Genomic DNA, 24,097 nt, shown 5'->3' with positions numbered 1-24,097 from the left:
AGTGCCTCCGAAGGGCTTTTATGCTGGTCATGTCACCCAAAACACAAAACCTGTGGCTAATAATAGACTCTCCTCCCAGACACATTTTACTGCTACGCTTCCCTTTGTGCATCTCTCCTGCTTTGCTCACCATTGGATCCGAGAGGGAAATCACTGACTTCTAGGTGCACCCTCCTCTGCGCTGGCACAGACAGGTTGCCCTGATACCAGGATGATGGGCACTTTATCAGGGCTCACTAAATACAGTACTTGATCTTGGACATGCCTTTGGTGGCCAAGGAGAGTGCTCACGGGATTCTGTCTGTCTGCTGTGGAGGGGGGTGCCCCTGGCAGGATGTCGAGGGGGGGGGATGTGGACAGAGCCATGAGTCAGGAAGACGATCCTAGTAGCCATGCTTTGAATGGATGAGAGGGGGCAGGGTGGCTGGTAATGTTCCCTCTAATTTTTCCCATGCATGTGCGCAATGAATTTTGTTATGTGCACCAATATGGAGGTGATGTGTGGCGGGGGTGGGGCCAAGAGGTTTGGAGTGTGGGAGGGGGCTCAGGGCTGGGGCAGAGGGTTGGAGTGCGGGGGGCGGGGCGGGCTCTGCTGGGGGTGCAGGCTCTTGGGTGGAGCCAGGGATGAGGGGTTCAGGGCACCCCCCAGCTCTTTCTCTCCACAGCAGCATCTGGGTTGGGGGGGAGGGGCAGCCGTGAGCGCCTGCATGGCCCTTGATAGGCTGCTGCGCGGCCACGCAGCTGAGAGGGAACGTAGGTGCGGGCGATGCATGCGGGCGCTGCTCCAGTTTCACTGGTGTCCAGGCAGCGTGGGACGTTCCAAGGCAAATCGGAGCTGTGAAGTGTTTGCTTTGTTCTGACGCTCTCAAGGGCTCCAGGTGGCACAAGCCTCTTGCCTCCCGTGCAGTCTTTGCAGGGTACTGTGTCCTTGCAAGCTAGGTGGGACCCGAGATGAGAACTTGCACACGCCGAGCGCTCCTCCAGCCTCACGGATAACAGCGTCTCCGAGGGGCTAGGACACAAGCCATTCCACCACCCCAGCCATACTTCCCTCCCTGCAGTGGCCTGTTTTGCCGTGGGTCCCTAACAACGTAGAGATTCAGCGATCTGCCTTTCCTACGTTCTCCCCCGGCCCGAGTGACATTGACTTGTCAGAAATCAGCCTCAGGCCCGGGCTGCATCTTGCTCTGCAGGAGAGTTTGAAGCTCTGCCTTGTTGTTCAGGTGCAGGGCTTAGTGCCAGAGATCTGGGTTCTCCTCCGAGCTCTGCCAGGCTCCCTGTGTGAGCGCCGCAAGCCACGTTAGCGCTCTGGGCGTGAGCCCCCCCGGCGAAACGGAGCGGATAGTGCAGGGCCTGGCGAGGCTGAACACATTGGCCTGTGTAAAATGGTTGGAAAACTTCACTGGCAAGTGATAGAGAAGTGCAGTGTTAGAATAAAGGAAGTGCAGAGCTATTTAATTAATGCCTCTTCAGAGCTGGAAATAACCCTGCGTTTTCCATTAGGCCGGGGCGGGCAAACTTTTTGGCCCAAGGGCCGCATCGGGTTTCGTAAATTGTATGGAGGACTGATTGGAAAGGGGGTCGTGGCCCCCCACCTCCTGTCTGCCCCCTGTTCCCTGACGGTCCCCCTGGGACCCCTGCCCCATCCACATACCCCTGCTCCCTGTCGCCTGACCACCCCTGGATCCCCGCTGCCCCATCCAACCCCTCCTCTCATTCCTGATGCCCCCCCGGGACCCCTGCCCCATCCAACCACCCCTTATCCCTGGCCCCTGACTGCACCCGGAATCCCTGCCCCTGACTGCCCCCCACCACCCCATCCAACCTCGCCTCCTTCCTGACTGCCCCCCGGGACTCCTGCCCCCATTCAATCCCCTGTCTCCCCCCGATCACCATCCCCACCCCCTGACCACCACCCCAAACTCCCCTGCCTTCTATCCAATTCCCCTGCTCCCTGCCCCCTTACTGCGCTGCCTGGATCACGGGTGGCTGTCGGCGCTAAAGCCGCACCATCCGGCTGGAGCTGGGCCACGCCACCACCACGCAGCACAGAGACCGGGTCAGGCCGGGCTCTGCAGCTGCGCTGCCCCAGGAGCTCACAGCCGCGCTGCCCAGAGCATTGCACCAGTGGCGGGGTGAGCTGAGGCTGTGGGCAAGGGGGGAACAGCAGGGGAGGGGCCGGGGGCAGCCTCCCGGGCCAGGAGCTCAGGGGCCAGGCAGGACGGTCCCGCAGGCCATCATTTGCCCACCTCTGCATTAGGCAAAGGGATTTGTTTCCCTGTAGCGAATGGGATGTGCTGAGCCATCGCCTGCCCTTCTGTTGCATTTTCACCTGTCGATCTCAAAGCACTTCACGGCAGTTGATAAACTCTGATCTCTGTTTTACAGATAGGCACAGCGTGGGGTAGGTAATACAGTGAGTCTCTGGTCGGGCCTGAAATAGAACCCAGATCCTCTGGTTCACAGTCCTCTGCCCTAACCACTGGGTAGTGCTGCCTCAGAGGAGTGTGTTTAATGGGAGTGAAATTCACCCCCTTCTAAACATCGCGGAGTTTCGCCCGTGCATAAGGCCTGAATTTGCCCATTGTTTTTATAGGTCCTATACAAATGGCTTTTGTTGTTGTTTATTTCTCGATAATAATGGCAGCCTTGTTTTTCAAGGCTAATGTGTAGGATCCAGGGGCTTCCCACGCTGGGAGAGAGCCCTGCGCAAGGCATGAAGCAGTGACACTCCAGGGTGGGTCATGGATCTGTAGAAGCTCCCTGCTGCTGGTCTGAAGCCACGGACAAGACGGATTTACTGCCCCACACTGCAGAATTATCTCGCATCAGCTCCCGGCGCCTGCGGTTCATGGATGCGATGACTTCATGCTTTTCAGAGCGTGCCCTGATTAGTTAAAGTGTTTAATTCACTTCAATGCTTGTCATTGCTAATAATCTTGTTAACAGAGGGAGCAAGGGAACATGCCACTTCCATCTGCCTTTGACTTCTGGTGCAATCATTGTCATGTGGCTGGTGAGCTTTCTGTAGGACAGTTTCTGTTCACAGTAAGTAGGGACTGACAAACCTATCACGAGACCGATTGAGAGCTCCACCAGCTCATGTCCATGCCCTCCAAGCCCCAGGATCATTCCCCATCGGGTGCTCTCCGGTGCTATGTCCAGCCCAGTTAAATATCTCCTGTTATTCCGCCACATGCATTGGGAGACTGTGCTGGTTTAGCAGCTCTCGCCTTCGATGGAGGGAAGCAGAGAGCCCACAAGGGGATGATTCGCTGTCTCTTGGCCGCCCGGCCTGTGTAGACTGTGAACACTGGAGCAGGGACTGTCTCTAGGGCCTGGCACAATGGGGTCCCAGTCTGCTGGGGTCTCTAAAAGATACAGCACGTCACAGACTAGGGAGAAGAGCGGCCGTGCTGGCGCTCTGCTGAGACTGGTGTAGTAGCTGCTTCTCACTCCTGGGTCGCTAGTGCTCAGGTATGAGGGACAAGCACCGGCCCCAAGAGTCAATGGGGGGTTCGTGCTGACTGCACTGAGACCAGGATGCTGCTGTGAATGCATCTTGTTCCGGTGGGCAGCCAGGGGGTGGCGGCCCAGCGGGGGCTCTCTGCCAGCGGGACGCACGCCCGGCGGGGGCGCTCTCTCTGCCAGCGGGACGCACGCCCGGCGGGGGTGCTCTCTCTGCCAGCGGGACGCACGCCCGGCGGGGGTGCTCTCTCTGCCAGCGGGACGCACGCCCGGCGGGGGTGCTCTCTCTGCCAGCGGGACGCACGCCCGGCGGGGGTGCTCTCTCTGCCAGCGGGACGCACGCCCGGCGGGGGTGCTCTCTCTGCCAGCGGGACGCACGCCCGGCGGGGGTGCTCTCTCTGCCAGCGGGACGCACGCCCGGCGGGGGTGCTCTCTCTGCCAGCGGGACGCACGCCCGGCGGGGGTGCTCTCTCTGCCAGCGGGACGCACGCCCGGCGGGGGTGCTCTCTCTGCCAGCGGGACGCACGCCCGGCGGGGGTGCTCTCTCTGCCAGCGGGACGCACGCCCGGCGGGGGCTCTCTGCCAGGGGGACGCACGCCCGGCGGGGGCTCTCTGCCAGCGGCACCTACGCCCGGCAGGGGCTCTCTGCCAGCGGCACCTATGCCCGGCGGGGGGCGCTCTGCCAGCGGGACGCACGCCCGGCGGAGGGCGCTCTCTGCCAGTGGGGGGCGCTCTCTGCCAGCGGCACCTACGCCCGGCGGGGGCTCTCTGCCAGCGGCACCTACGCCCGGCGGGGGCTCTCTGCCAGCGGCACCTACGCCCGGCGGGGGCTCTCTGCCAGCGGCACCTATGCCCGACGGGGGCTCTCTGCCAGAGGGACGCACGCCCGGCGGGGGCTCTCTGCCAGCGGCACCTACGCCCGACGGGGGCTCTCTGCCAGCAGCATCTACGCCCGGCGGGGGCTCTCTGCCAGCGGGACGCACGCCCAGCGGGGGCTCTCTGCCAGCGGGACGCACGCCTGGCGGGGGCTCTCTGCCAGCGGCACCTACGCCCGGCGGGGGCTCTCTGCCAGCGGGACGCACGCCCGGCGGGGGCTCTCTGCCAGCGGGACGCACGCCCGGCGGGGGCTCTCTCTCTGCCTGCGGCACCTACGCCCGGCGGGGGCTCTCTCTCTGCCAGCGGGACGCACGCCCGGCGGGGGCTCTCTGCCAGCGGGACGCACGCCCGGCGGGCGCGTGCTCTGCCAGTGGCATGTATGCCTGGCGAGGTCTGCGTCACTGAGGTCCGATGGTGGTGCTGCATGGGACAGGGCTGGTGGGGAGGAGACCTAGCAGAGATTTCTCCCCTGTCAGTGTACGGGGATGGAGTGTGGAACAGGCTATGGGCCTGACCCCAGCCCCAGGATCCCCTGGAGGACAGGGGGTCTCTGCTACTGCTGAACTCTAGCCCTGCTGCCCGGCCGCCACCACTAGCCTTTCGATTTGATTGGCCCCGTGGAAGTGCAGTAAAGGACGGGTTCGCTTGCTCCCCTGCTGGCTGGACCAGTGGGTGCTGCTGGTGACTCCCTGGCGGCTGTGTTCCTCCATGCCATGAGCATTGCAGGCCGGCATGGCGTGGGGAGCATCCCCGGCGCCTCCTCTTATTCCTGCCCCCCGCGCTCTCCCTTCCCGGGCGCGGACGCGTATCAGCTGCAGGGCTCAGGACGGGATTAGTTCTCCCATGGCCACCCGCGCCGTAGTGCCTGTGGGGGCGGCAGCAGCCCTGCTCAGAAGCACCAGGAGTAGGCTGGTGCAGACACAGCAGGTCTCATGGATGGGCCATCGCTTTGATCTGCTGTGGCAGGCCCACGCTCCAGTCTGTTCTGTGCACGAGTGGGCAGAGAGCTGCTTGTGACAGCGCATTGCCCTGACATGCTGCCTCATCTCACGGGCTGGGTGTCGTGTCCTTCCATTGCCCAGGTCACAGGGCTGGGCCACGTGAAGCTGTGACATCGGGGCTGTCTGCAGCCACCCTGCCGCTGTAACCCTGTGAGAGCCAGAGACCCCTCGGAGCAGAGTGGGTGTCCAGGCAGGACTGGAGTAACTGAGCAAGGCTGGGGCATATCCAGGTGCTAATTCGGTCAGGAGGGCCCTGCGGATCTTGGCTTGGTGTGGGGAGTGCTGCACCCAGGGGAATGGCAGCATGGTTTGAGATTCAGGGGCAGCTTCACACTTGTCCCTTCCTGTCCCTCCACTCTCCCCTGGTTTTCCTCTAGTTCATAACAAATGTTTCCTGCTAGAGTCGGGGTGAGATCACTCGGGTAGCCAGCAACAACTTCGGCTTGTCATAAAGAGCCGAGGTGTTTTCGGCCTTCAGACCTCTCAGAAACGATGGAGGCTGCTGTAAAGCAGGTGGCCCCTTCTTGTGGCTCTAAGGCCCTCCCTAAATAGGCTCACCACTCTGTTAGCCAGAGTCCTGCACTTAGGACGGAAGAATCCCATGCACTGCTACAGACTAGGGACCGAATGGCTAGGCAGCAGTTCTGCAGAAAAGGACCTAGGGATTACAGTGGACGAGAAGATGGGTATGATTCAACAGTGTGCCCTTGTTGCCAAGAAGGCTAACGGCATTTTGGGCTGTATAAGTAGGGGCATTGCCAGCAGATAGAGGGACGTGATTGTTCCCCTCTATTGGACATTGGTGAAGCATCATCTGGAGTACTGTGTCCAGTTTTGGGCCCCACATTAGAAGGAGGATGTGGAAAAATTGTAAAGAGTCCAGCGGAGGGCAACAAAAATGATTGGGGGCTGGAGCACATGATTTATGAGGAGAGGCTGCGGGAACTGGGATTGTTTAGTCTGCAGAAGAGAAGACTGAGGGGGGATTTGTTAGCTGCTTTCAACTACCTAAAAGGGGTTCCAAAAAGGATGGATCTAGACTGTTCTCAGTGGTACCAGATGACAGAACAAAGAGTAATGGTCTCAAGTTGCAGTGGGGGAGGTCTAGGTTGGATATTAAGAAACACTATTTCACTAGGAGGGTGGTGAAACACTGGAATGGGTTACCTAGGGAGGTGGTAGAATCTCCTTCCTTAGAGGTTTTTAAGGTCAGGCTTGACAAAGCCCTGGCTGGGGTTATTTAATTGGGGATTGGTCCTGTTTTGAGCAGGGGGTTGGACTAGATGACCTCCTGAGGTCCCTTCCACCCCTGAGATTCTCTGATTCTGTGGGTGTGAAGGGAGCTGTCTGGTCACCCTAAATGCTGCTAAGATCCCTGCCCTGGAGGGGACTCAAGGAGAAATCGGTACCCTATTAACAGACCTTCTTCTTCTGTCTTTAGGCAGCAATGCTGCCAGCCTGTGATTTGAGTTCTCTATTCGCTGTTCATTGGTAACATCCACAGTCAAGGTAAAACTTCAACTTCGAGATAAAACCAGACGACAGGGAGGGAAGGTCCGTATGCAGAGCTAAACCTTGCTGCTCCTCCCTGACATCACTGTTATATAATGGGTCTTGCAGAAGCATAGAAGATGGTGGTGTCAGTTATTGCGTTTCCTGGGTATCAGAGACTTTTCCCTTTTATGGATGAATTACCTTTTGGTTTGGTGGATTGAAATAAAACCCATCACAGTCTGTTTGAGGCTTGGTTTCTGAGTCTAGTTTAGAATTTGCAGCTCTTCTAGTGATGATGTTTTAGTGCGACAGTACTGCCTGGGCGAGAAGAACCGCGGAGTACAGACCCTTTGTGCTCTCCGGATTCGGCTGCGTTTAACATTACTGAAGAGCCGGTGTCCGGGTAGAACTTTTCCAGTTTTCCTTTACATAGGGTTACCATATTTCAGCGAGCAAAAAAGAGGACGGGAGGAGCCCCGCCCTAGCCCCGCCCCTGCCCCTCCCACTTCCCGCCCCCCCTGACCTCCCAACCCTCCCCCCGTTCCTTGTCCCCTGACTACCCCCTCCTGGGACCCCTGCCCCTAACTGCCCCCCAGGACTATCTAAGCCTCCCTGCCTCTTGTCCCCTGATTGCCCCAACCTTTATCCACACCCCCACCCCCAGACAGACCCCTGGGACTCCCACGCCCCATCCAACCACTCCCCACCCCCTGACAGCCCCCCCCAGAACTCCCAACCCATCTAAACCCCTCTGCTCCCTGTCCCCTGACTGCTCCGATCCCTCTCCGCACTCCTGCCCCCTGACAGCCCCCCCCAGAACTCCCAACCCATCTAAACCCCTCTGCTCCCTGTCCCCTGACTGCTCCGATCCCTCTCCCCACCCCTGCCCCCTGACAGCTCCCCCCCAGAACTCCCAGCCCCCTACCCCCCCCGCTCCTTGTCCCCTGACTGCCCCCTCCTGGGACCCCTGCTCCTAACTTCCCTCCAGAACCCCACCCCCTACCTAAGACTCCCTGTTCCTTGTCCCCTAACTGCCCCCTCCTAAGACCCCCCCCAACTGCCCACCAGGACCCTACCCCCTACCTGTACCCTGACTGCCCAAAACTTTCTCCACTCCCCCCAAAAAGCCCCCCCCCCGTTTCTTGACTGCCCCCTCCAGAACCTCCCTGCCCCTTCTCCTGCCCCCCCTTACCCTGCTGCTCAGAACAGGGTGTTGGGCTCTGTGGAGCCGGACACGTGGCTGAGCTCCCCAGCACAACAAAACCCGGTCCCTGGCCCTGCACAACAAAACCCGGTCCCAGGTCCAGACCGGGTTGCAGGGGAGAGCTGCCCTTGTATCAGCACAAAGTGCTCTCGCTCCCGTTTTGCTACCCTGCATGGCAGAAACTGCTCCCAGTTGCAAAAGGGGAGGGCTGCACTTTGTGCTGAGACACTTGCTCAGAATGCAGGGCGGAGCTCCTCTCCAGCTGCTCCGGAGTCCAGCCCGGGACTTTCCTGCAGCCCTCCCAGCCGCTCCGGGGGAGGGGGGAAATCCCGGACATTGTGAGTGCTTTACAAATTCCCCCCGAACGCTATTTTTAGCACAAAAAGGAGGACATGTCCGGGTAAATCCGGACGAATGGTAACCCTACTTTACACGCGGAATACAGCGTGACCTTGATTCTCCAGGCCTCAGAGATCCCAAACTCTCTTATCAGCAACAGGGTCATGGTCCTGATGTCTACTAATTACCCTGAACATTCCATTGGTTATCTGGCACGACTCAGGAACCCATAGTATTGCATTTGGATAATGAACATTGGACTGCATAGAAGTTACTGTGTGTCAACTTAGGTCGCATCTCAAAATAAATTAGGGGCTTGTAAAATGTCAGTAGCTAATGGCTGATGAAGTACATCTGGGAACACATGCTCCTCTTGGCACAGTCCCTTCGTTAGCCCTCGTTTGTTTAGCCTCCAGTCTCTCCGAGGGCAGTACAGCATGTGGGTGCATTGCTGTTTTGTTTTCCTGTAGCTCATGAAAATAACCAGATTTTTATTTTTGCATATGTTTAATGATGTTGGTGTCACCAGCAAGAAGGGGTATAAACAGCATGCATTTGAAAGAGGTCTCTACGCAGCAGGATGCCACAGAGCATTGTGGGAGTCCAAATGTTCCGGCCGTAATGCTCTCCATGGTATTTACAAGTGGCAGGGCACAGTGATGTCTGTGCAGGGCTCACAATCTCCCTGCATGTCCAGCCACAGAAACCAGCCCCGGGAAGGGAAGGGAAGGGAAGGGAAGGGGAGAGTGCTCTGTTTGTGACGTGATGTGTTCAGTCCAGTATTAAACCAGCCTCTGATCTGCACCATAGCAGCAAACAGATACATAAGGCGGGTTTGTGGCACTGCTGTCCTGGGACCCTCTGAAGCACTAGCAGAGACCAGTTATTTTTGTTGCTTTCAATGCACCATGCAACAGCTGCACTCCTTGGCCTCGTGAGTGCCCAAGCCCCGGCAGCAAACTAGCGCAGCAGGAGAGTCCGTCATACCCCCTTGTTCAGCACAGAGTCATGGAGATATAAAGTGCACTGAGAGATCAGCGTGGGAACAGTAAGATGTTCCCTTTGATCTGGGTGGGAATTGTTCTCGTGGATGTGGTGGTGGTGGTTTTATTAGCATTTGTGGCATGTGCCCTCCATGTGCTAAATACAGTGCAAACATAGACGGAGGCAGAGTCCCTGCTGCAAAGAACTTGCAGGGGAAGGTGCGCAAATAACACCTTGTGGGATCAGGCCCCTATTGGCCACCTGTGGCAACAGTGCGATCTCTCGGGGTGACAGTTTCTGGTTCCTAACCACTGACATCGATGGGAGTTTTGCCACTGGCTTAAATGAGAGCAAGTCCAGGCCATTGGCCCAGAGCACATTCTCGCTGCGTGAGCAGCGGTGTCAGAAACCCGGGGAAGCCGCCTGTGTCACAGGCTCTGACCGCCTCCAGTGCAGTCCTTGGACCCTGGTTAGCCTGCGGTGGCCCATCCTTCCCTGCACCTAGTCTTGTGCCGAAACGTTAGAGAGGGACGCTGGGCTGGTGATAAAAGCATTGGGCTGGCGCTCCGGGGATCTGGGTTCAGCCCCTGCCCTGCCCCAGAGTACCTCTGTGGCCTTTGGCAAATCACTTAATTGCTGTGTGCCTCGGTTTCCCCATCTGAACAGTGGAGATTAACTGTCTCTTGCCCTGTCTCATCTATTCAAATTATAAACTCCTTGGGTCAGGGTCCCTTATTGTGTGTGTGCAGTGCCCAGCCCAGAAAGGGCTCTGGGCACATCTGGAGTCCAACTAAATCATCTACATGGTTCAGTATTACGCGCCAGCGAATGTGCCCAGCACATGGGGGGGTATCGTCTGCGGCGCACAATGAGTCCAGTGGTGGTTTGTCTCTCCCCCAGGTAACATTCCATGACGTGGACGTGCTCACAGAACAGCTGTTTCCAGTAGTGGAGTCCATGCAGAAACACTTCAGTGCTGGCTCCGGGTCCTACTACAGCGACTCCATCTTCTTCCTGTCGGTGGCCATGCACCGCATCATGCCCCCAGGTGAGCGTTCCGGGGCAGTGGCTGGGATGTGTGTGTGTGTGTGTTCAGAGCGCTGGAGATTTTGCAGGTTGAGTCAGCGTGTCAGGACGCTGCTGCGTTATGTCTGAGTCTCCTTAGTGTGCCTGGAGCCCACTGAAAGGAACTGAAGCAAAGCAGCCAAACAGCCCTGAGCTGCAAAGTACGGAGCAGGCGGCTGCCCTGGCCCCGTCTGTGCATCCGACAATATCTGAAACTCTCCAGCTGCATTAACTTCCTGCTTTTCCATCCCCCACCCTTGGCTGGCGAGCAGATGGGGACACAGCACATTTGTGGTAGCTGATGGCCCCTGGCTGGCTGGCTCCGTGGGAGCAGACACTGGGAGCAGAGCCAGGTATTGATTAGTGCATTCCTTTCCCATCGGAAAGCTCTGTTGATTGATGGTCATTGATTTTGTCTGTATCTGTCCTTATCATGCCTCACTCTCTGCCTTGTTGTGGAACCGGGGACAGCAATAAATCTACAGGAAAACAAAGCAGCCCTGGAAAAGGGGCTTGGCTCAGTTAACTGCGGCCTTTTCCTTCCTCTGCAGCCTGTGGGTAGTTCTCCTGGGACCCATCTTCTCTGTAGGCTCAGCTTGTAACTCGCTGTGTCCCTGCTCTGTCCTCCCTTCCTGCTAAGACTCCTGTTTCTCGCAGCAGGGGCCGGAGAGTGGCTGAGTTGTTGACGCATGAATGAATGTTTGGGTCATAATTTGATGATCACAGACCATGTGGGTGTTTTGCACCCCTGATTCAGCCAGGTACCTGTGTGTGAAGAGCTCGCTGGCTTCAGAGGGGCTGCTCTCCCCTCGCAGTTCAGCAGATGCGTCCGTGTCCTGCTGAGCTGGGCCACTGGGCTGTGTTTGGCTATGGCAGGGAATGCGCTGCAGTGGTTAGAACAGGGGGCTGGGAATCAACATTCGCATTGGTGACGGGAAAGGCCTGTTAGTTTGTCTCGCCCAACTGCCTGCCAGAGCGGGGTGGTCCTGTCCAGCCAGTGCTCCCAGGAACAGAGCTCCCAGGGCATCTCATGGCGAAGCTTCATTCTACTAGGGCAGGGCTGAGGTGTCCAAAGCTGTCTAAGGGATTTAGACACCCAATTCCCCTGTGATCCAAATCACCTGGTAGCAGCTGCTGGTGCGCATGTCCTGGGTCAGGGTGTACACCAGCTGCTGCGGCGGCTTCGCTGCCTAGACCAAAGCTGGCTCGGGGACGTCTGCTTGTGCTGCAGTCACGCCTCTGATTGCAGTTCCACGTACCTGTCGTGAATGATCGGCTGTAAGCCAGGGGCTCTGAAATACGCTCAGGGAAGTTTCTGTTTGGCCATAAAGACCATTATAGCTGAGTTAACACGAGGGGGGGGCTTGCCTGAGCCCCTAGTGTATCGTGCAGCGCCGGCAGTTATACGAGCAGTTGTTATTTTCCAGACAAGGAGGAAATGGAGCAGACGCTGGCATCCTTCCTTTGTTTTTGGGCCGTCCTTTCAAACGCAGCCTTCTGGAGGAGGGTCATAGCGTCAGGCAGGAGGGTGACCCAAGACCTTCCTGGTGCAGGTCTCGACCCACTGGCACCATGAGGCGTGCAGAATGGTTTGGTGGGGGGGATCTCCGGAAGAAAGAGGCTGTCTTGGGTTATTTTGTGGTGGGCTGTCTATTCGCTGAACAGTCACCCAGATAAAGTGAATCCATCTAATGCCCAGTGTGGTTACAGAATCTGAATTGGCCTGGCCAGGCACCCAGTGTGGGGCAGAACAGGACAGTGGGTGGGGCTGAGTTCAGGGATCTGTCCTTGATACTCGTTAATTTCCAAAACAGCAAAGACCTGTAGGCTGCTCTCTCGTGTTTCTTCCCACCCTGCTTTGTCCTCTTCCATCTGAGAAGCAGGTACATCCCACCTGCCCTCCGGGAAGCCTCAGTTGGGCTTGGAATGCTGCAATCCCAAACCCCGGCGATGGTTTTCACAGCAGCTTTTGAGTGTTTGTTGAAATTCATGGATCAGGACAGCAGTGGGGCAGTCCGTCTCATGGTGGCTGATTTTGTACCCTACCGCAGGTGAACTGACTGCAACCCCCCTTCCCCCCCCCCCAGGCACTGGAGCTGTGCCAGGATTCTGATTGAAAGGTTTCCCTGCCGCCGTGACTGAGTGCCATTCAGTGTACTTGGCTCTCCTGGCATGGTTCCTGTAGGAAGGGTAAGGTGCTCTCATTATGGACCATTGGCTGCATGGGATTGTAGGCCCTTTGGAATGGGCTCAGGGGTAATGGTTCCCATTTGTTAATTCTTGTCACTCTGAAACTGGCTTCTTACTTTGGTTTGCATCACCGGCTTCCTGTGGAGCTGGCACTTACCCTCCAAGGATGAGGCAGAGCCACTTGAGCCTGCTGGCTTCCACCCAGCCTAAATCCCACCTGCGTGCTTCGTGCAGCTTGGCAAACTGCGAGCACCGCCTCCCTCTGCAGAGGTGGGAGTGAAATGCAAAGGCAATGTCTTGGTGGCCAGACATGTCAGTCACTTGTCACCTTCCTGAAGCCTGAGTCTCCTTCCTGTGGGCATCTTGGTCAGCTAGCAATGATTTGTCACTTGCCATTAACAAAAGAGAAGGAAAAGCGCAGACCGGAGAAAGTCGCATCCTTGGAAACCTTGTTGGAAAGGCTCTGAAACACGCAGGTTCTGTCGGCGCTCTGAGCCTAACACGTCTGTCGTGGTTTGAGCTGCTGGCTCCAGCACAGAGTTTCACAACGCAATGTCTCTATTGTTCTGAGTGATCCCCAGAAGGAGGGAGTGGTCGGGTGATGCTGGGGTGGGCAGAGGCATGCAGGGAACAAGGAAAGGTGAGGAACAGACCGCATGTCATGTGCACAATGGACCAACATGCCAGACAGGTAGGGTAGGTATAAATGGTTGGTTTTCTGAATGGAGAGAGGTAAATAGTGGTGTCTCCCAAGAATCTGTCCTGGGACCAGTGCTGTTCAAAATATTCATAAATGATCTGGAAAAAAGGGGTAAACAGTGAGATGGCAAAATTTGCAGATGATACAAAATTACTCAAGATAGTTAAGTCCAAAGCGGATTGAGAAGAGCTACAAAGGGTCTCACAAACCTGGGTGACTGGGCAACAAAATGGCAGATGAAATTCAATGTTGATAAATGCAAAGTAATGCACACTGGAAAACATAATCCCAACTATACATATAAAATGATGGGGTCTAAACTAGCTGTTACCACTAAAGAAAGAGATCTTGGAGTCATTGTGGATAGTTCTCTGAAAACATTTGCTGAGCTGTATAGCGTCAGTCAGAGAAGTTACTCGAACGTTAGGAATCGCTAGGAAAGCGATAGACAATAAATCAGAAATTATCATAATGCATGTATATAAATCCATGGCACCCCCACATCTTGCACACTGTGTGCAGATGTGGTCGCCACATCTCAGAAAAGATATATTGGAATTGGAAAAGGTACAGAGAAGGGCAACAAAATGATTAGGGACATGGAACAGTTTCCGTTTAAGGAGAGATTAATAGGACTGAGACTTTTCAGCTTGGAAAAGAGACGACTAAGGGGGGATATGACAGAAGTCTATAAAATCATGACGGGTGTGGAGAAAGTGAATAAGGAAGTGTTATTTACTCCTTCTCATAACACAAGAACTAGGGGTCACCCAAGGAAATTAACAGGCAGCAGGTTTGAAACAAACAAAAGGAAGTATTTCTTCACACAACGCACAGTCAACCTGAGGAACTTGTTGCCAGGGGATGTTGTGAAGGCCAAAACTATAACAGGGTTCAAAAAAGAACTAGATAAATTCATGGAGGATAGGTCCATCAATGGCTATTAGCCAGGATGGGCAGGGATGCAGCCCCATGCTCTGGGTGCCCCTAGCCCCTGTTTGCCAAAAGCTGGGGATAAGTGACATGGATGGATCACTACTTAATTCCCTTTTCTGTTCATTCCCTCTGGGGCACCTGGCATTGGCCACTGTTGGCAGACAGGAGACTGGGCTAGATGGGCCGTTGGTCTGACCCAGTACGGCCGTTCTTATGTTCCTGCGGAGACTGAAGCTCCTTCATGTTGACACTGTTGTAGTGAACTGGCTATCAAGCATGCACCACTACCCTGGCCTGGGCAGAATCAGAACTGCCAGTTGTGTGTCACAGGCCCTATGTTGCAGAGTGCCAAAGGAGAGTCTGCTTTAGTTCAAATGTCGGGGTGCTTTGGCCGCAGGAGGATCTGGGGTCTGCTGTTGCTGCTGCCATGAGGAGAAGCGTGGAAGCTCCAGGTGGCAGTGTGTTTATGACACTGCTCTCGTTGCTTACTCCAGCTGGAGAACGGTGCCTCGGCCTGAGCTGATCTTCAGAAACAGGAAACGCCTCTCTGCTTTAATGAAGGGATTGGCCTTCCGTATGCAGCTCCTCGGCTCGGCTGGGTCTGAGCACAGAGATGAGCAGAGACCAGGGGCTGGGGCAGGCTCTCGCCAGAGAGGGGCCAGGCTGGTATAAACGAGGCTATGCCCCACTGACCCTCTCGGGCAAAGGAGCACAGCTGGTGTTGGCCTCTCTCTGCAGACCAGCACCGGGCAGCCTTTCTGTGCCGGGAGTCACGTGCCTTGTGTCCGGTCCAGAGGGACACGCGAGGGCTTTGTGACCATTAAAGCACAGTTGGCTCCTGGCTGGGAGGCTCACCATCATGATGGCTTTGAGAGTAGAGGGGTCAGTAGGGCGCTGGGGACCAAGGTGCCTCCGAAGGGCCAGTTGCCAGTGCAGTCTCTTTGCCTGTGCATGTCCAGCTCCTGGGTGTCGGGAGCTAATGCAGAACGTGGCTTGTTCCGCCGGCCCCGGGTCCCCATGCAGCAGGTGGGTAACCTGTTTCCATGACGAGTAGATGGACTTCTCCTGGGAGCCCCAGTAGGTCGCTTTGTCCCTGAAAACTACTGGGGGGCCTCTGGGGGTGACACTTCTAAATAGTGCCGCTAGCCCTGGGGCAGGAACAAGCTTCCAGTCCATGACCGTTCAGCCCAAGCAGGAGCCGAGTTGTCGTGGCCTGAAAGCTACCCCCGCTGGGTGGTCAGGATCCCGGGCGGTGGGCCCCAAAGCAGTAGGGTTGCAGCTCCAGCTCTGCAGATTCCCCACGTGGGCCTGAAGTAGGCAGCATGGGCCAGTCACTCAGGCCCAGGGCCCTGGGTTGTGAATCATAAACCCTTGAAGGGCACTTGCTGGACAAGCAGTGCAGGTTGTGGGTCCTGGGGCACCCAGCCAGGCCGGCCCCGGCGTAACGCCCAGTGCTCTTCTGTAGCGCTGATGGGGGGTGCGAGGCCCTCTCCTCCCTCTGGTGCCGGAGCTGGGGATGGGATGTCCCTGGGCCCGAGGGCGCACGTCTGTCTGCCCACCAAGGCCCAAGTGTGGGATGCGGACCCAGGATGAGCAGCGGACACGTGACTTGCTGAGGGTTCGTTTGCGCTGTGTGAATAACTCTGCCCCACCACGGCAGCTCCGCCGTTTGGTCCTCCTGCTCTCCACTCCTCGCATCTAGCGTAGCAAGCGGGGGCCGGGAGGAGGGGCCAGTCTGATCCAGCCGGGGATTCCCGTGGCTGAGCTCCAGCCGAGCGGTCAGGAGCAGCCCTCTGCCAGCAGGAATCCCCTCCCCGTGGACACTCAGACGCTGGGATCGAGTCACCCCTTAGTCTGCCCTCTGGCGAAGGGTTGGGGGAGACACCTAGCGTGCTAGGGAACGCTGGGACTAAAGTGGTGATGGCCCTTGCAGTGCGGGGCACCGGAGAGGCCTGAGAATGCGACTCTCTGAGGGGGAAAGACCATGGGCCTGTAGCCCCCACCTCCCCCCCGCCCCCCGATACAGGCTGAGCTGCCTGGTCCTCTCAGCACTGGGCAGCGCTGGTACCGTTGTCGTGGCCATGCCCGCAGCCTCAGGTTTACACCTCCGCGAGAGCCCAGTGTTCGGGGGCATCGCTTCTTTCAGGTGTTCAGCCCTAATCAGCCTGGCCCAGGCCACGTGCGTCTCACCCCATGCGATTGCTGATGTAACCGTGGGGTGAGTGTGCGTGTGCACGGTCATTGCACTGCTGGTGGAAGGGAGCTCTCTTTTCACACCTGGCGGGGGTGACTCGGGTGGGGTCTGGGCTGAGTCACTTGTAAGCAGCAGGCCAGGAAAGACGTTTGCCGGAACCACTTTTCCATTAAGCTCTTGTTAAGGTTTTAGAGGTGTAGGACCTACGCTGAATGCGAATAGCAGTATTATTATGGTCTGCATCACTTAGACACTGTCCTGGTTTCTTTAGTCTATGGCTTGAAATGCTCAGGATCTCCGTATCGCCCTGTCGCAGAGGAGTCCAAAGCTACTTACTGTGAAATGCTCGTTTTCGGCTGACAAGCGTGACTTGGGGGTTGCAGTCCGGGCTCCAGGTTCTCATAGAGACCTGTCTGTCTGTCTGTCTGTCAGGCTAACAGTGTTTTACAGGGGCTGGCTCGATGCCCAGTATTTTTAAAAAGACATTTGACAGTTTAATGAGTTTAACTTTGTTTCAGAAGCTGCTAGTGAAGCTGATGGATGCTTCGTTCGCAGCATGGTCAGATTTACTGCCCCAGGTGTCTGCATTATGTGTGCAGCGCCTGTGGTGATTTACAGGGCTGGGCCAGGCCTCTAGACTCACTCCCTGCTCTGCAGCAACCGAGAGCTGCCCCAGCACATCCAACAGCAGTGACGGAGTTTGCTCCAGAGCTCCCTTCGCACCCACAGAATCAGAGAATCTCCGGGGTGGAAGGGACCTCAGGAGGTCATCTAGTCCAACCCCCTGCTCAAAGCAGGACCAATCCCCAACTAAATCATCCCAGCCAGGGCTTTGTCAAGCCGGGCCTTAAAAACCTCTAAGGATGGAGAGTTCACCACCCTCCTAGTGAAAAAGTTTTTCCTATTTGTATGACTCATCTTCATGGTGTGTGTGTGTGTGGGGGGGGGCAGGGGTGGAGCAAAGCAACAAAGTCTTTTGTCTTTTTTAATGTTCTATAATTGTCTGGTATCCATGGATCTTCCTGTTGGGCAGGCGGTAACGCCTTCGGCTGCCGATTGCCGGGCACACTAGTTAGGGGCTCTCTCCTGTCTGGTGATTTACATACTGACAGAGGCTCACAATACACAGGCTTAAATATTACCGTGCAGTCGGAGCTACTGGTATTGTAAGTGAGATTCATGCCAGCAGCAGCTCACAAGCACTCAGTAAATGCTAAACACAAACTTAACATCCTAATACCTGTTTTAACAATGCTGACGTGGGGAGCCAGACTGATCCCAGCTGCGGATTTGTCACTGTTCAGCTGAGACATGGGGACCTCGCCATCAGCTGGCACCTGCTCTGCCAGCATCACACTCTGCACCTGTTCCAGTCTGACTTCCCAAACTCTACGCAGCATTCCAGATGTGGTCTCACCCGCACCTTGGGAAGTGCTTTAATACGTCCCTGTCTCTCCTGGAAATAACTCATCTGCACACCCTAACACTGCACTCGCCTTCTTCCTGCCGCATCACGATGGCCCACAGTCATCCGGCGATCGACTGATGCACCCTGGGCTTTCTCCTCCTCTGGTTTTTCCATCTGATGAGCCCCCAGCTTATAGCAGAAACTCTCGCTATTAGGGAAACAATTTTGAAAATATGGCGAAATGAATATACAACTCTCTACAGCAAGTGGGCAGAGAGCCAGCGGTAGAAACAGCTGCAGACTAGGTTCTAGCTTGTTTCTAGTTAAAACTGATCAAAGAGGATATTTTTCTACATTTTCATATATATTGTATTCTGTGTTGTAATTGAAATCAAAGTGTATATTATTTTTGATTATAAATATTTGCACTGTACAAATGATAAACAAAAGAAATAGTATTTTTAAATTTACCTCATACAAGTACTGTAGTGCAATCTCTTTGTGGTGAAAGTGCAATTTACAAATGTGGAATTTTTTTGCTACATAATTGCACTCAAAAACAAAACAATGTAAAACTTCAGAGCCAACAAGTCCACTCAGTCCTACTTCTTGTTCAGCCAATCGCTAAGACAAACAAGTTTGTTTACATTTACAGGAGATAATGCTGCCCGCTTTTTACTTACAATGTCACCAGAAAAGGAGAACAGGCATTTGCATGGCACTTTTGTAGCTGGCATTGCAAGGTATTTACATGCCAGATATGCTAAACATTCGTATGCCCCTTCATGCTTCGGCCACTATTCCAGAGGACGTGCTTCCATGCTGATGACGCTTGTTAAAAAAATGTGTTCATTAAATTTGTGATTGAACTTCTTGGTGGAGAATTGTGTATGTCCCCTGCTCTGTTTTACCAGCATTTTGCCATATATTTCATGTTAAAGCAGTCTCAGATGATGACTCAGCACGTTGTTCATTTTAAGAACACTTTGACAAATTTGACAAAACACTAAGAAGGTACTAATGTGAGATTTCTAAGGATCACTACAGCACTCAACCCAAGGTTTAAGAATCTGAAGTGCCGTCCAAAATCTGAGAGGGACAAGGTGTGGAGCTTGCTCTCAGAAGTCTTAAAAGAGCAACATTCTGATACGGAAACTACAGAACCCAAACCACCAAAAAAGAAAGCTGCTTTGGATTGTTATTGAACAGAACCCATCATCAGCATGGACGCATGTCCCCTGGAGTGGCAGTTGAAGAATGAAGGGACATGTGAATCTTTAGCGCATCTGGCACGTAAATATCTTGCGACACCGGCTACAACAGTGCCATGCGAATGCCTGTTCTCACTTTCAGGTGACGTTGTAAACAAGAAGTGGACAGAATTATCTCCTGTAAATGTAAACAAACTTGTTTGTCTGAGCAATTGGCTGAACAAGAAGTACGACTGAGTAGACTTGCAGGCTCTAAAGTTTTACATTGTTTTATTTTTGAATGCAGTTATTTTTTGTACATAATTCTACATTTGTAAGTTCAACTTTCATGATAAAGAGCTTGCACTACACACTTGTATTAGGTGAATTGAAAAATACTATTTCTTTTGTTTTTTTACTGTGCAAATATTTGTAATAAATAATAAATATGAAGTGAGCACTGTACACTTTGTATTCTGTGTTGTAATTGAAATCAATATATTTGAAAATGTAGAAAACATCCAAAAATATTTAAATAAATGGTATTCTGTTATTGTGTAACAGTGTGATTAATCGCAATTAATTTTTTAAATCGCTTGACGACACTAGTTTTAAGTGTAGACAAGCCCTTACATTTCTCACTTCAGTGGAGTCAATTTGATTGAAATGGGTGGAGGATCTGGGCCATTGTATGCAGTAGTGTAACTTGCATAACTCGTAGACTCTGGTTTGGGCACATACACCTTTTTTCAATACAATGGTTGATTTTGTGCTGGGGAGACTTGCCTGACGAGAGAACGTGGGAAGTTCAGAGCTTTGAGGATATTGCCAAGTTAAGGGTGGTGTCGAGGTGAAATGACGCCTCTCCAGAGGTGTGCAAAGCTTTCTGCTTGCAAAGGGCGCTTTGTGCAGGGGGTTGGACTAGATGACCTCCTGAGGTCTCTTCCAACCCTAATCTATGATTCTATGTCCTTATCCCACCCGGAGTGAGAAGGGGTGGGTTCCCTGCAGGAGGGCGCAGTAGAGGATACCATCCCAGTCACTCCTTTGCTGTCTGACTGACTCTGCTAGCAGGTGACAATTAGTGCTGATTGTGGTGCTGGTTTGATGTCGCGGATGCTTGTCCAGGAGCACCAAACTCAGTTCTTCCCAAGGTAACACCTTTTGGTCACATTTGAACTGTTTCAGATTCAAAATGGCTGATGTAAAGCCATTTCTCATCCCCTGGGCCACGTGGTCACCCCCCGGAGTCTCTTTGCGTTGGTGACCAAGGATTTGTGACCAAGGAGGCACCAAAGCCTACTGTCAGCTCTGATCCGTTACCCAGGAGAGAGAAGGGATGTTTCTGTGCAGGGCTGGTGGCGCGAGTAGAATTCAAGGGCCTAAGGAGCCAGAGCGTCACTTTTAACGAGTCTGAATAAGAATCAGAGTCTGTGAGGTTCAGCTGAGGCGTGATTATTGCCAATTGAAGATTTTCACCAGCGTGTGGTGAGCTGAAGTCGGCGGGTGTCATGAGCAGCTGGTTTGTCACCCAGAAGAAGGCACTATTCTCTAGTGGGGCAGGCCCAGCTTTGAAACTTCACCCTGTTCATTTGATTATTATTTATCTGTTCCATTCAGAGTATGCTGAGTCGGGAGAGTTGGATGGGATGATGGGAAAAGGGATCAAGGGGGCGCTCCTCGGGAATATAATGGACGGAATACATGTGATCTGAAGGTTATAAATGTGTATCTGGCGGTTGTGTTCTCTATCCAACAGCTCTCTAGCTTATAGCCTCTGACTACACTGGAGGAGTGGCATCTCTTAGCTTTGAGGGAATCTCGGAAAGGTCACGGGGAGGCAGATGTGCCGTATGGAGTTAGAGAGATTTCGTAGAATTTGAGTGAAGGTGGCATTCAGTAAACTGGAGGCAGCAGGTTCTTTCTTGGCCAGTAAGAACAGCTGGCAGGCTTAGGGTGCATTTGCACTGCAGCTGGGAGCGTGCGTCCTAGCGCAGCCAGACAGACGCGCTAGCCCAGAGCGAGCTCACGTGCTAAGAACAGCAGTGTGGCAACGGCAGCACAGGTGACAGCTTGGGCTACTTGGATGGGCGGCTTGTACTCTGCAGTGCAGCGTGCCCTGAGTGCCATTTTTCCAGTACAGGCCCCGGGCTAGCAGTGTGAGAGGCAGACTTTGCAGACGTTCTGTACCTGCTAAACAAACTGACAGGAAGAAAGACTCCCTGGCACTAGAGGAAGAAACCATCCCAGACTACAAAGTGCCCTCAGTCCTTAAGGTTCCCGAGACGAGAGGGAGGTTGGCTCTGGCACAGGGCTTTGCATCTTTTTACTAAGGGGATTCACTCACCGCATTGTGTCTTTTTCCCAGCACCACAATCCTAATCCCGGCCTGATGCAGCAGGGAGGCCCCAGGGGAGGGGAGCTGGAGACCGAGCGCTCTACGCTCACCCTGCAGCGGCCCCTGTGCCACAAGGCTGGCCAGACATTACAGCCTGGCACACACGGTCCCAGTGCCATGGGGTTGGGCCAGCCGCCCCTCTGTCCGAGTGGCACTGCGAACCTGTGCGCTAGGTCAGGGCTGATGTTAGACTTGCTGGGGCCCAGGGCAGAAACTAATGAGTCGAAGCCCAAGCCTCGACACCCGGGGCTGAAGCTGAAGCCTGATCATGTAACTTAGCTTCATGGAGCCCCCTGTTGTGTGGAGCCCTGGGTAATTGCCCTGCTTGTGACCCCCTAATGCCGGCCCTGCGCTAGGTCACAGCACCAAGAGCAGGGAGCTGGCCCAGCCCTGTGGGACAGGATCCGCCTCTGTGGGATGTGGGCAGGGAGGGCTCGCTCCCCCCACCCCCTGTCCCTGGGGGCCCCCCCTCTGCAACAGGCCCTCGACTCACCTACATCATTCCCACCAAGTGTTTGGGAAACACCGTGTTACCCAGCACCAAGCCAAACCCGAGACAAAGGTGAGGTTCTTCTCCTTAAACACCCGTCTGTGATGTGTGGAGATAACAACACTGAGAGCGACTAACCATTGGAACAAACGCCCCAGGGAAGTGGTGGATTCTCCATCTCTTGGTGGGTTCAGACCCAGACTGGAGCCTTTCTGGAAGATGCTGGGCTCAGAACAGGGGTGGCTGGGGGACATTCCATGCCTGGTGCTAAACAGGTCGTACTAGGGGATGCAATGGTCCCCTCTGGGATTAAGTTCTCCGACTCTGATGGCTCTGGCATGTTTTCTGATCGTACCGGGCTTTAAGCATGGCTCCTCACGTGGCGGTGTTTGACCTGGCTGCTAGTCCCAGACCCACAGACCGCTTGGGCATGAATCATGCTTGGGGTTGGCTGCAGCTTGTGTTAGTAGCTGACTCCTCAGAAAGTTGCTGTCCAGCCCTGTGGCTGCCTCACAAGTGTGTCTGTGAGTCCCAGCCTTCGCTGGCCAGTCTCCGTCAGTGATGACATACACTTCTCTCACAGAGCCGTGAGCTAGTCCATGTCTTGCGCACATCCCATTCTTCCTCTCTCCCCCCCGCGCAAATGGCTTGCTGCCGGCAGACCGTAGCAGCTGTATGGGGCAGTGGTGAGGCAGTGTGTGGCGTCCCAGGGAACCCATTCAGCCCCCTGGGTAATGTGCTCCTTCAGCCTCGTAGGCATGATGTGGAGAGCTCCCTGTAGATTGCAGACCATGGGAATGTGTCACCGAGTTCCAGGCTTCAAGCAAACGTTCAGCTTAGCTCAGAAGACAGGAAAATTTAGTGGGATCCAGGCGGCATATTTTAAGATGAGTTGGCAAGAAAACAGCCTGTTACTAGGCACAGCATGCATTCAAAGCAGGCCGTCCTCTGCTGGGATATTTCTGTGAACACAGGCCTGTCCCCTATTGCAAGTGTTTAGCTTGTTCAGGTGGGACTCAGGTGTGTGCACAGACAGGTAGGAGACAGCTGTTCGGGCTGTGTGGAGCGTTCACTTCTGTGACAGAAGCTTGGCCCAACTCAGTCCAGAAATCTCTGCCTGCATCAATACAAGGCCACTGTTGACGCCAGGCACTGGCAATACCAGTGATCAGCGCATCAGTTACATTTTCATCTCTATAGAGTCTTGGGCCAAAATTTACAACCCTGGGAGCCTGAAGTGGAACAGCTTGTCCGCAGCGCTGAGCTCCCCTAACTCCCAGGGTCTCAGCACCTTTAAATAACAGGCCATTTATTTCCAAATGCCCACTGTTTTTTGTTCCTTGTAACTTCCCCCTGGGCTTTCACTGCTGACTGAAGCCTGGTCGCCCGTGCAGACTGTTTGGGCTGGGTTGTGGGTGCCTCATTCCTGTGTCACACGCTGTACAAATAAAGACACAAACATCGGAAGTTGGTTAAAGGGAAACGTGCATCATGAACTGGCTCAAAAATCGATCTTCTTTTCCTTTTATCAATGTGCAGAGTAATTCCTTGTGTGCTTGTAAAATCAGAGACGATTCAGTGCTCTGTTACAATTAATAAAAGGTATTTATAGCGTGTCTCTCGGCCCTTTGCAAATGAGTACCCCTCACAACCATTGTCCGCATCGAGGGTACGTCCACACTGCAGTTAGACACCTGTGGCTGGCCCAGGCCGGCTGACTCGGGCTCACGGGGCTTGGGCCAAGGGGCTGTTTAATGGCGGTGTAGTCATTGGGGTGCAAGCTGGAACCCGAGCCCCAGGACCCTGTGATGTGGGAGGGTCCCAGAGCTCACGCTGCAGCCCAAACCCCAGTGTCTGTCTACACACCGTTTCACAGCCCCTTAGCCCGAGCCCCGCGAGTGTTAGTCAGCTGGCCCGGGCCAGCCACAGGTGTGTAATTGCAGTGTGGACGTCCCCGGAGAGAGAACGAGGCCAGCGGGAGAGCTGGGGGTAATACCCAGGCATCCAGACTTCGTACTTTGTTCCAACAGTTACCGCACAGGCCGATCGGGCCAGATGGTCTGAACGCCGCTGCCGTGACACATGCATTGTGGGGGAAGGAGTGCCATTTGCAATGGCAAGGTAACCATGGGTTGTTCTACAAAACAATAACGGGGGTTG

The 24,097-nt window shown here is 54.7% G+C and overlaps 1 protein-coding gene across 1 annotated transcript in view; it reads left to right on the top strand.

Moving 5' to 3' along the window:
- XXYLT1 (xyloside xylosyltransferase 1) overlaps positions 1-24,097 on the top strand; it is a 104,093-nt gene that overhangs the window by 24,249 nt on the left and 55,747 nt on the right. Inside the window, exon 2 of the mRNA XM_054040333.1 lies at positions 10,267-10,414. Within this exon, the coding sequence (XP_053896308.1) occupies positions 10,267-10,414 (148 nt within the window). The remainder of the gene's footprint in view (positions 1-10,266; positions 10,415-24,097) is intronic.

The sequence above is a fragment of the Malaclemys terrapin genome, chromosome 9 (genome assembly GCF_027887155.1).
Source record: "Malaclemys terrapin pileata isolate rMalTer1 chromosome 9, rMalTer1.hap1, whole genome shotgun sequence".
NCBI classification, from domain to species: Eukaryota; Metazoa; Chordata; order Testudines; family Emydidae; genus Malaclemys; species Malaclemys terrapin.
Note: the sequence above shows the minus strand (reverse complement) of the source record. Positions and strands in the feature narration are given on the sequence as shown.